Genomic DNA, 12,909 nt, shown 5'->3' with positions numbered 1-12,909 from the left:
AACAAATTTTTAACCTGCGTTATACTTCGTCGGATCACAACACGCCGTCTTCAGAACGGCATGTTTCAGTGTACAATAAATATGGAGTCCATTTTCAAGGGCATTTTCACGTTTAAAGTACATGGTTACGGAACTATATAAGGTCCTTTTAAATAGTACTTATTTAGCTTAAAAAACACCTTTTGGATGAACACCTGAAACATCTTTTGGATGAAGAAAATATGAACGTTATAGTTTGACTGGACTGTTGCTTTACAATTTTGAAAGTAAAATTAGTAAGCACTAACAATTTCAGAACCTTGTAGTAATCTGGAGTTTTGCAAACAAAACATATGTATTCATCGCACATTACCTAGAAATACGTACAACATTAAAAATTATGAAATAATTATATTTGTAAGGGCATTGGGTGCTAGATTAACAAATCTGCATTGCCTTAACAAATTTCGGCGACGAATTTCCGGGCGCATAGCAAATCGACTACGCGCCAAGAAATTTCGGGGCGCATATCAAATTAACTATGCGCCCGGAAACTTTCCGGGCGCATAGAAGTGACCATTTTTAAAATGTAAATATATTTCTAGATACTCAGAAAATATTAATTGGTATTTTCGATAGGTTCTGATATATATAATTATTTCTTGATACAATGCTGAATGTTTCATAAATATACTAATTATGTTAATAATTATGGCATGTCCAATTTTATCTAACCAGAACCTCTACGTTTCTACCCTGCTGATTTTGTTCAGCAAATTACTTTGTGTAATGCTACTGCAGAAATAAATTCGAACACCACTTTCAGAATAAATTTCTGGCAAAGTATAAGTCAACATGAGTGGGTCGCCGTTAGGCGCTACCTTCGTATCCGCGTAAAATAACTGAATAGATATTCGGAAAGGTTCGCGGGTAAAAATCCTGGCACCCACACGCATACGCCGCTTGCCTCACCATTTCGCTGATCTCGACATCTCCCAGGCAGACTTGCGCAATAACCGGCTCCCGGCGATCTAACTGCTTCTTAATCGTCGGCCAGGTGGCGCGTCCTTCACACACGTATTCGTATTCATGGGTGTACTTATTCATCCATGCAGCGACATCAGGATACGACGGCCCGATGATCGGTAGGAAGAGGGTAAGGAGTGAGGACATCCGGGGCGCTGCAGGTGCTGCCAACAAGAATGTGCCAACAGAGCTCACCAAGGCTGCAAGAGGATTCTGTTGGGCCGTTGCTTGGCCTTGCTGCAACCACTTCAGCAGCATGCGGCGGTACTTCTCGTCCAGCGGCTGACCGGGATCGATGTTCTTCTTGACCTGGACCACTTCAGTAGCGTAGAGGTGATACGGGAAATGCGTGTGCGTGTGTGGTGCACTAGGACCGCGCGGCACAGTTTACACCACAGTCCCATTTCATTTCGTAGTTAGGTCGTGGAATTGATTCTCCACATCGCAAACTCTACATTCACTGCTGTTGTAGCTGTAAATGATAATAATACGGTATGTCAGCATGGGCACAATGACACCTCACATAAAGTAAGTATGTACTCATGTAACAATATTAGTGATTTGTTGTAATCAGTGCTGTCTAATCGGTTTATCATGTAGTGACTAGGTGGCTGCCTATTTAGGCCAGCTTGCCGCGGATTAAGCGTAGGATGGTCAGAACATGACTCTAGAGTAGTTATTATGCTTGCCTTTCCTACGTACGGGGCAACCAGAACGCGTAATAGACAAAAGCGCGCTCTAAAGTAGTTTCTCGATCCTGGTACATAACTGCAAAATTCACAACTATTGCTGCTTTTGTGACCCACATCGCTTCAGTCGTCGGATTTTACTCGAAGAGCTTAATAAGCAATTCGAGCTGGGATGCTCTATCAGCTTTGCTTCTGTATTGTAGTGAATCTTTAAATTTCAGGTAATATTTTACGTAAGTAACCGACCTTGGCGGGTGTCGGTTCCCCTGCCTCTCGAAGGGAATTTTCGTTTTGAAACAGCTCCATGTAGTAAATCCGTGCGCTAGGCCGCTTACGAGGATCCTTCTGGAAACAGTTTTCAATTGTTGTCCTAACTACATCGGCAAGCTCCCAGGGATTTCGGGAACTCCTCCTCAGCGACAAACGCCTTGATCGTTTCCGGGTGAGCTCTATCCACTAACAGCATATCGGCCGGATTCGATCTTCCGTCAATGATCTTGAAAAAGCGGAAAGGCGCCTGCTTTCTGTACAGTTCCACAATGATACATCCCATACTCCAGATGTCGGTCTTCTTTCCGATGGCGTAACCGTTTGTACCACCGGTTATCATCTCAGGTGACATGAACATAACTGTACCTCTGCAAATACCGGCTGCTTCGTTAGTCTTCGTTATGGTTGCCATCAGAGCAAAATGATCGTCCACGTCGGTGATTTTGGCGGTTATTCCATATAGAGCACCACTGTCACTTGTCAACACGATTGCGGTTTTCAGATCGGTGTGGATGACCTTATGGTTGTGAATGTCCATTAAGCCGTTGAGAATTTGCTGGATTAGATCTTTGATTTGGTCATCTGGCAAGTTTGGATTTGCTTTGATATATGATTCCAAGCTGCCGACAAAAACATGCAGGGCATTGTGACCTTTCAAAAATACAACTACTGTTTTCTGTTATTCTGTCTGTGTATAGCAGTTTGCTTTTACATTTTCCGGCAACTCAATCTTACCATTACAACTACCGTAGCACGTAACACTTTTCACAGTATTCCATGACTATGACTGTTCGGATGAAAGGTTGCATATCAGTCGTCAACTGCTCTAATTTGGCTTTGATACACTGTAACGTTTCGGCTTTTAATAAGACGAATATTTCGCAGTTCTCTGATACGCTTCCCAAAATGCTTCCTGTTTCCGGCTCTTTGTGAGTGTTTCCTTAACGGCAATACGTCGGTTTGTAGAAGCGCCATTTTTAAGTTCGGTGGCTTCCGACACTGTACCAAATCCTCCTCGACCAATTTCACGAACTATACTGTACGTATAGGTATGCGGACCCTCAGTGAAGGCGTAATTACGTATCATTATTAGAAACTGAAACTGCAGAGGCTCGAACGACAGTCCACTACGCACAACCGCAGACAAAGAGCAGTCTCAGACTGGAATTCGGTAATTAAAGCTTTACCTTATACTCTAAAGAATGCATCTTTACTTGTGCGAAGTTGTTTGATCAGTAAGTTTTACCAATGGTCGCGTTGGCATGGTTGCTCTTACGGTATCGATAACTGTTTATACAGTACGTAGATTACAGGAATATGGTTGGAATACCTCCGTTGAATGAAGGTCGTATCGCTTTTTCGCTGCGCTTTAGCTTGTTATTGCACGCACATAAAGCAATCTTATCAGAGCGTGGTTAACTAAGGTGACGCTGAGGAGTTTTGTGCTGATGATACAATGGCACAGCTACGACTCTTGCGATAAGACAGACCATATCATTTTTACCTAAAGGATCACGGAAAGAATTATAGTAGGCGACGGTACTTCTTACTTACTTCTTACTTGTAAAAAGCATGGAGACTGCTTACGATTAATTACCGAAATAATACTACAGCATGAGCAGAACAGCAGGTAATAAATTCCAATTTTAAATCGTTTGTAGTAATCGTTGGAAATTGTTTTGGTGCGCGCTCGTCAGCACGGTTTGTGGTCAAATTAAAAGTATTATTTTATGAACAAACCAAAAGATAGAACCTTAAAGCTAAACAATCTGATACACCTATCCGATTCTTGCGGCTCAGTCCTAAAAGCCCTTGCATTTCATGCGCTTCACAGGCTTCTTTTCCTGTAAATTTGGCTGGACGCGGAGCACCGTCGTGAACATCGCCCACTTCGTTTTCCATGACGATACTGGTTTGTAATGGCATTGACGTAGTATAATGGGGCATGGTTTCTGAAACACCTATAAACGGATCACTGAGCAAAGCATCCGCAGTCGGCCGTTGATTCTTGTCCCGCACCAGACATTTGCTTATAAATGTCTTGAGGTTGCCCATATCCGTATTCGCTAACACGGTGTAATCCGGCGAAAGTCCATTCGTTACATCGTTTCTCACCGGTAGAATCAAATCCATGAGGTCATATCTGTTACCCCTTCAACGGAACCGGCGCCTTTGCAAGATCACTGAAATCCCGCAAACGCTGGACTTCACCTCTGCAGGCCGCTGATAAAAGCAGTACCCCAAAGCTCCAGATGTCAGTGCTCTACCCACTTCCACATCGGATTCGAAGTACTTTGCACCATCTCCGGGAGCGGTATAAACTGGCACTCCGCTGACTGGAAGGAAATATCGTGTACGTTGGTTTGTTTGTCCAGCAACTGCTTTGCGGTTCCGAAGCCGATAATCTTGACATTTGATATCCGCTGGTGAGGTTCGCTTGGTCACCGGTAATGACGATATGGGTGTCGTCGAGGTTTCGATGGACGTACTGTTGCTGGTAAAGAAACGACAGTCCACGAAGGATCTGTCGACCGATTTCGCCAGTTCCATTTCTGTCAGCGGCCGTCCATTTGCGATGGTTTGCAAGGTGCTGCCTGGATTGCAGAAAAATCTCAAATAATGAAGTATCGTACGATTTAAATAAATATTTAACCAATCGAAAATTCTGTCAAATCATAAATTTCTTTGGATTTGATTTAATACATTTTGCAAAGTTTTTTTTTTAAAGATTTTCCATTAGTCTCATTTTTATGTTTCAAAATAAAACCTCGAAAAGTTTGCGCGATATTTGGTATATGACCTTTAAGACATGCCCAACTGTTTCACGTAGGGTTTGATGGCACTCGCATCTAAGTAGCAGCATGAAAAAACTACAGCTAATGTATGCATACCTGTTAAGTATTCCATTCTGATAGAAACTGCGGTTCTTCCAGGCGTGTCCCTTCGACGACCTCAACACCATAATGCTTAACGATGTTCTCGTGGAATCGCCGCATGCCGCCGGCAGCAATTGCCCTTCTTGCAACTCTCCCGGATCTTCCTCAACTAGTGGATCCCCTGGCTCTTGGTTACATTGCACAAGCACCCTTTCTTGGTTTCTTCTGGGTCCGGGAATCAGCGCCATAAAACGAAGGTTGAGCTGGTTGATGAGTGCGTTCGAGTGTTCTTCCATTGGTAGCTTAATCTGCTTCAACGCCACGTTTCTTGTTATCCAGTAATTCTGCGGCGTAAACAGCACTGGATTATTTGGAGCTAACGAGCTGTGTTAGCGCGTAGTTTCCCTTGAAAGCTGTGATTCCTTCCAGTCGGAAATCGCTACACGCCCATCATTGACCGTTGTAATCATTGACTCATTATAAGCAAAACTACGCTTTTGCCTGTGTCGCAGCACTTGAAAACTGACCGTGCACGAAAGCAGATTATTAACCGTCGGTAATTTCTCAAAGCCAGTACCAAAGTAATGAGCAGATCGTAAATAAACGGTAAATATTATAAGAGTTAACCGTTTACATACAGCAGGACCAATGAAACGCTAATCAGTGAAAATAGAGACTCATATCGATTACTGAGCCCTTTATCAGCGGCATAATTACCAACGATCCAACCCTACACCTGCACGGATTTTGCACCGTACTGACCCATTCAAATTAATCATTACAAATGCGTCCAAAATTTACTTTGCTGGTTATCAGTGTCACAGATAATCGCTGTTGTTATTTGTAATGCCTTTACATATATTTGTGTATAAGGTATCTCTCGTAGCTGTGTGAACAAATACCGTCAATCTCGCAAATACTGAACACATACTGCCGTCTCGCAGTTCGATGATCATCTTATACGACTGCTGAACGATAATACGAGTAATTATTACACCGTTCTCGCATTGCAGTAAAAAAAGGGCGCAAATGCAGTCTAAACGGCTAATGCTTAGTGCACCCTACAACCTTTTTTTAGCATTTCATAAACTCTCAAAAGTTGGACATGTGCATTATTTATTAGATCTGCACGAGGACGACTATCGGTTGACCTGACAGCGTTACTGAATGAAACTGGTCGTAATACAGTTCATAGTGCAAAATAATTACGCCAGACAGAGAGGTTTTGAAATAGATACCCAAGTTCCCTTTAATGTTGATCAATACGTATTGAACAAAGTAATGCAAGGGGACCAGTTTACAAAAACTAAGATAATAGAATTATAGAAGTACACATTTCGTCTGCTGCCTGACACAAATCATATCTCATAAGAAATTATGATACTGTTTGGTTTTAGAGTGGTACACGCAAAACCCTTACATACATTGTTGCAGTGGCGCTACCGGAAACAATTTTACAAGTATGTCAGGGCGATGAAAACGAATCTTTAGACATTTCATTTTATGTCCGATACGAGGTTTCTTTCTGAAATCTTAAACACATAAACTGCACAGCCATAAAGGCTGATTAGAGATCATCACATTTCCCTGGATTCGGCCTACATCCGCACTGTAATACGCCTCTGTAGCTTCAAGAGGCCTGGAAGTGGCGGATAACTATGTCTCTGTATTTACAGATGACGGGTGGGGTACCTTGCACAGTATCCCGGAAGAACAACAAATAAAACACGAGCAGCCAGTGATGAATTTTCTAGTTAAGTCCGGGTATGTATCTTTGCATGCAGCCACTAATTATCCATGCACCACGTACAGGATGCGAAAGCAAGCGTTACTGAGAGCAGATTAATCTTACCTTTCTGCCACAATGCAGCCTACCGAATTACTCTGAAATATTGTTCAAATTTTTCTGCTTCGACGGTGATTGTGCATTGCAGGTATCCTGAAAATCCTCATTTAAACTTTGCGCTGTCTTAATTTCTCTGTATTTATACATCTGCGATGCACTGCGACTACCGTTTTTATCAGTAGAAGTACAGGCATCGGCGCGTTAGAACGTTTTTCCATATATCTTACTAAGTTATTAACTGCCGGCTGCGGCGTTGGTAATACACGGTTCCTCGAAATAATCAGAAAATCAATACCGGCGCTCTCTGTTGCCTGAAATGGATGTTTGGTATTGCAGTTACGTTAGTCAGTTCTTCCAATAAAACAGTAGAATATTATCGCTTTATATACTGTTTCATTTTGCCGTTTCAAATCCATGTCTGAAAATTATAAGCTGAATTGCTTGAATATAACTCGGCACAGAGCCAGGTAGTATCCTTGTCACTCTGCCCAAACCGCAACTTTTCACTGCAGCCTCCCGGACTGTGGTTCCGCGTAGTACGCACATTTCTGTTGGGTTAATGGGACTAATGATGCTATTACATATTTAACATTTCCGGAAGCCAAAACTTCCACTTACTCATGGTTGTGCAACCACTTACGCTTTCTAGAATTTAACGGGATAAATTGATGCTGTAAAGCAATGTGTTTGTAAATGACTTATTTCCCCGCTGAGTTTTCCGCGTCAACATGCGCTTAACTTTATGGTTTGGTGAGAATCTCCGCTGGACACTTGTTACGTATTCTACTATGCGTTTAATGAGCCTCGTTTACGCCTTACGTTGGTCGTAACGTATATACAAAAAAAGTAAATCGTTGTGGTGTATGCGCACATCCAGCCGGTGGATACAACCCCTTGTTTTGGATTATTAATGACCTTCTGAAGTCATGCGACGATTGTTCTGACGGGATAAAAGCCGCGTCTGCCGTATAAGCCGTTACTTTAGCTTACGTTCTGGAAGAACTGTTCTGGATAAATTTACAAGAATGTTCATTAACGCGAGTGATCCTTCTGCAGTCGATTTTGTGCATAATTTGTCCAAAGAAGTTAGAGGAAACGCGGAAGCGTGGCGGCAAAACGTTTCCTGGTCTGGAAATTTTACCGTGGCGCAACGAAATGGAGCGAATATCATGTTCAGTGTCTTGTACCCGCTGTTATTAACGGCTTGTACCATTGGCAACGTACTGAACTTGGTTTTGTTGATTTCCACCAAACGCCAGAAGACCACGAATGCGTACATGATCGCTGTAGCCATTGCCGATATAATTGTACTCAGGTATGCTTACGAAACTTCTTAAGATTGTACCTGTACGTTTTGCATCATCAATTTGTTTCTTTAATATTTGCAGCAGGCATAGAGGTGTGCACACTGCACACCTGGTACCTGTTTCTTACTGAGGGACTTCAATGCTTCTCGTACTATATGTGTAATGCCTTTTTGTTTAAATCAGTTGGACATTCTTTCCACCCTATCTGTGGAACACCAGCGCCACCCTCCACCTTCCGTACAAGAACAGGCACAATTGGGCTATTGTGTCAGCAGCGCTGCCGTACACAATATGGATCCAAGAAACTTTCATTCAGATGTGTGACTGGTACGTATTGCGACGATTTTACGCATTTGCGAAGGTGCCGGTTAATTTGGGTCACTAGCAATGGATGCGTGCCTTGATATGACATTAGGGTGTTAACTGCATTTTCCCTGGAACGCTTACTGGCCATCGCACGACCATTCACCTTTAAATGGGTTCAGCGTGCCACCACCGCGCGGATTGTCATCATAGTGCTGCTGCTGTTCTCCATAGTATTTAATTCTGGCAACTTCCTCCGTGAATGGTATTTGTGGCGCTACACTCTGACAATCGGGACGCTGCCGGCTTGGTTGAAGGACTGGACGAAGGCACAAGACGCCGCAGAGGTGCGACCAAACAAATTTACGCTTTTTTGAATGTGATGGCTTGTAGTAGGTATGGTAGCCGTATTTGCCTGGTTGTACGTGAAAGAATAACTATTAGGGTACGAGCAGTCGCTGGACTGTGCAATTAAATTCATTACGTTCATAGATGAAAACACTTGCCTTTACAATTTCAGTCAAAAACCGTGCATTCTAATTACATTGTAAGTACAATGTATCAAATTAGTACCTACACTTTATCGTTGCAAATTCGTTAGCAAACGCTTTTAGTATAGTTGTATCTCCTACTGCCTTCGTCGTTTACTTATGAGACCTGGATGGTTATAGGTAGTTGTGTCTTTTCTGAAGTTCTTCGGGCTTCTGTGCATTAACGTGCTGGTTATCGGCGCTCTCAACCGCCAACAACGTTCTGACATCGGTCAACAGCGTTCAGCCCAAGCAGTGACATCTCTTAGGCGTTCTAAAAGTAGCAACCATTTGCTGCTGGGCAGTGTGGCCTTATACCTGACCACTTTGCTCCCCAGCATGGTGTACAAATTCCTAGAAATGGCCGACACATACAAGGTCTACAACTTTGACCCTTCGGCCAAGCTGTTCGCGACGCCGTTCTGCGACGTGACTATGCTGACCAATTACTCCGTCAATTTTTTCCTGTACTTGACCGTCAGCGAGAATTACCGAGTGCAGTTCATGCGGCTGTTTGGGGAGTGCTGTGCCCGACGTGGTTGAAGAGGAACTGGAGCAAGTACGCGGATAGCAGCTGGAACAGCAATCATCAACGATCATGGTTGCACGGGAATGTTAAAGAAACTGAATAGTCGTTCCACTGTTAGAAGCTAATAAAAGCACTCTTAATAGTTTTCGGAGCATGATTTATACAGAATGTACTTCGTATATCTAAACTACTACTTTGTACTAGCGCTCTTCGATGGCATACTATATGTAATATATACATTTCAACAGAAACAAATTTTACCACTTCAACTTTGCTACTACTCTGTGCGATGTATCGTTTTGTATAATGACGATAAGTGTGGCCAGCTGTTTTAACCGCGACGATTCGTATATTCGACCAGAAGGAAGTACCTACCCCGTTCTACCGATCCCCTATAGTTTTCCGCTTCTGTGTGCGCGCAGTCAAAAACTAATAAATTTTTCCTCCGTTCAGGTTTGCAAAAAAAGGCGCCGCCAGTATAAGCGAAAAAGCGTGTTTAACCTGTATTTTGGCTAATAGTAAAAACGAAAAATTGTTGAATAAAACAGAAGTGATCTGGAGTCACTCCATTACGTATACGAGTATTAAAAACTTCACACGGAACGCAAATAGTATGTACTCGTAACTGCACACTGCAGAGCCTACAGCATTAGGAAACCACTACAATAAAAATAAAAAATTCTAGCGGATATGACATTCCATAATAATGATGCCGGACCAATCATGGCTGCAGTTCACTTATCTGCCGGTGGCTTCTTGCTTTCTCTTGGCTCCCGATCAGCGACGTTCTGCAACCCCCCACCTGGAGGATTACCAAGACGCTCCGCCAGCAATTCCTGCTTCTTGTCGTCGGCGAGTTTTGCGTAAACAGCAACGCATTAGTGTCTTTACCTGAAGTTCTTTGATGTTTCGTAAAATTCTTCCCGTCCAGATTCTCTGGCATCGGCAACGGTTGATACGAATGCAGGACGACCAGGATGTTTTTGTGCGGCAGGCTTCCCTTCAGGCATGCTTTCGGGAGACTTCTGTTCGGACATGTTCGCGGCCACGGGAGGCTTCTTTTCGGACATGCTGTGCACGTGTCGGTCAATCACTCAAACTGCAGTCGAACGAACATTTAACATTTCACAATCAACTTACTTGACCGCAAATAATATCGATAATTTTCTTTACTAAGCATTTCTTTATGCTGTTAGCAAGTCGCACAGATCTATACTCTCTTATTGCTATAGACAGTTAATATCATTATAAACAATTAACGGCAACACTCGTATTTTACCTTCCAGAAATAAAGCGACTAAGTCTGTCTGTTGAGAATCCTTGAAGCGTTTTCACTTTCCACCAAGAAATTTAATTACAGAACGATTATATATTTACACTACGGTAACGTATAGGATGGGCCAACTTCAGCTGTCTCATCGCTTTGGGGAAATGCCGATGACGTTATCAACAAAAATCAGTACCCGTTTATGAGTGAGGGTATGATGTCAAAACCAGTATAAATAATATAACTGACATTGCAATTTGCAAGCACCGTATCATTCATTACGATCGCGGTAAAACAATTATAACAAAGCCAAGTTGACTAATGGTAAGTACATCGTTTCTGAATCTACTTACCGCATCATGATCACCGTATTCATGTGCCTTGTTCTCAACTTCTCTTGAATATTACAGTATCCTACAGTAGCTAATACAGAGCGCAATAAAATCTGCGAAACACAATTGTTTATTTTTTCTTCCTGTACAATAGCGGAAATTGATTTACTACGTCCATAAGTTCCTAAAAAACTTCAAAATCCATCTCTTCTACAGATTTACTTTTGCCCCCGGAAAAGAGCCTAAAACTGCGGCTGTTTCCTTTCTTCATATCGCTAAGCAAATGCGATGCTGATATGGTGACCCGCCCGTTAGTCGACGGAAATTCGCCGACCGTCGCTACGCTCGTACAGACGGCAATACCGAAGTAGACTTAATATTTAGCTAATCCGTCGTAATTTTCTTAGCTTCTAGGTTTCTTAGTTTCTTAGATTTATTTTGTTTTTTTTTATTGGTGACGGTCGACGAAGTGTTAGCCGCGATAATGTGGGTGCCGGTGGCTCTTTTCGCCGGCTATTTGATCCAAATTGCAGACTATACGGTATGCCTTTCAGTAAGTAAATTAAGATCTACTGTTGTCAGCCGCGGTATACTTAGAACAATTACTGCAAGGCGCAAGCCGTCTTGTAGTTGACACACCGGAAACAATTTCCCATGTGGATCAGGGCGTAAGAGCCATAATGGTTAGACACTTCATGTCTGATACGCGGTTCCATTTTCCGCCTCTGACAACAAGTAAACAGCAACCAATAAAGGCTGTTTAAAAATCATCATCTCCCACTGGTTTCGCTGGTTTCGGGATACATCCGCACTATAATACTCCCTTGGAGCTGTAAAAAGTCTTGAAGTGGTGTATAATTAGGTCTCTGCAATTACTGATGACTGATTGTCTTGTCGACTTGAACTGTACTCTTAATAGCCCGGAAGCAACAAATAAAGAAAAAGCATCTAACGTTGGTTTCCGGTAAAGTCAGGATATTTTTACTTTGCGGCTTGCAGGCGTCCATCAGTTACGTATCCATGGATCACCTACAGGATTCTGGAGAAAACAAGCGTTTCTCGAGGCAACATAATCTTACCCTCCTGGTACAACGCAGCATACCGATTTACTCTGAATTATTATTCACATTTTTTCAGCACCGACAAAGATTACGCGTTTTACGGGATTATGTGTGTTAATTATCGGCTGCGGCGTTCGTGAAATGGCTGCCCCATTCGATGCTATTCATCTAGCAATCAGTAATCGATAGCGAGTCATTACCGACGCTTTAATCTTTATGTTGTCTGTCTGTACGCTGTAAGTGAATTCTGCACGAAAAATGTTATCAGGACCGAAAATTGTTATCGTTACTATTCCATTTTTACTGCTTTTACTGTATATTTATATTGAAATAAGCGGAACTGTGTAAATGTGACCCTTGAATTCAGTGTCAGAAACTATTAGGAGCAGGGTCACTGGGCACAACTGTAACGTTTCAATGCTGTTTTCATCTTGCGATTGTGGCTGCGCGTAGTAAGTACTTACATCTCGTTCGTGTTAACGGGGTTATTGCTGTTATTTAGGCACCCATTTAACGTTTCCAAAAGTGATACTTCCCGCTGAGACACGACTGTGCAACCACTTGCGTTTACCAGAAATCACCGGGATAAATTGTTGGTGCTGTAAAGTAATGTGTTGGTAAATGACCACTTCATGGCTTGATGCATACCTCCGTTGGGCGCAGCCGCTTCTCTTTACGCTAAGTTAGAGATCCCTTTATGCTTCACGCTGGCACACATTACCTGGACGCAATGGCCGTCAAAAAAATTAATCTCTGCTCTGTCTACGCACGCGGCACATCCGGACCGGTAGATAGAAATCCCTGCCTTGCATTACCAGTGACCTATCATAAACGCCACGCTGTGATTGTTTGGACGGGATAAAGCGGTGTCTGTTTCTGCGGCAAACGTTATTG

General features: G+C 42.7%; 1 protein-coding gene and 1 long non-coding RNA gene across 2 annotated transcripts; one reads left to right on the top strand and one right to left on the bottom strand.

The window, feature by feature from the left end:
* The first annotated feature begins 7,855 nt into the window (after positions 1 to 7,855).
* Positions 7,856 to 9,369, top strand: LOC129596023 (probable G-protein coupled receptor B0563.6). The gene is made up of 4 exons (XM_055493178.1): positions 7,856 to 8,001; positions 8,177 to 8,320; positions 8,409 to 8,643; positions 8,968 to 9,369. The coding sequence occupies exons 1-4, from the start codon at positions 7,856 to 7,858 to the stop codon at positions 9,367 to 9,369; spliced, it is 927 nt and encodes a 308-aa protein (XP_055349153.1).
* A 465-nt stretch (positions 9,370 to 9,834) lies between these two features.
* LOC129596063 (uncharacterized) lies at positions 9,835 to 10,767 on the bottom strand. The gene is made up of 2 exons (XR_008691380.1): positions 10,635 to 10,767; positions 9,835 to 10,454 (listed from the first exon to the last, which is right to left on the bottom strand). It is a non-coding gene; the product is annotated as an uncharacterized LOC129596063 (long non-coding RNA).
* Positions 10,768 to 12,909: the final 2,142 nt, after the last annotated feature.

The sequence above is a fragment of the Paramacrobiotus metropolitanus genome, unplaced genomic scaffold (genome assembly GCF_019649055.1).
Source record: "Paramacrobiotus metropolitanus isolate TYO unplaced genomic scaffold, Prichtersi_v1.0 Parri_scaffold0000085, whole genome shotgun sequence".
NCBI lineage: Eukaryota > Metazoa > Tardigrada > Eutardigrada > Parachela > Macrobiotidae > Paramacrobiotus > Paramacrobiotus metropolitanus.
This window is presented reverse-complemented; position numbering and strand designations above follow the sequence as displayed.

What these genes read in the sequence shown, in the direction of transcription:
- LOC129596023 (XM_055493178.1), top strand. Translation starts at nt 7,856, where the DNA reads ATGTTCAGTGTCTTGTACCCGCTGTTATTAACGGCTTGTACCATTGGC. An exon ending in GCCGATATAATTGTACTCAG is followed by an intron (nt 8,002 to 8,176) that starts GTATGCTTACGA and finishes TGTTTAAATCAG; the next exon opens with TTGGACATTCTTTCCACCCT. An exon ending in AGGCACAAGACGCCGCAGAG is followed by an intron (nt 8,644 to 8,967) that starts GTGCGACCAAAC and finishes GGATGGTTATAG; the next exon opens with GTAGTTGTGTCTTTTCTGAA.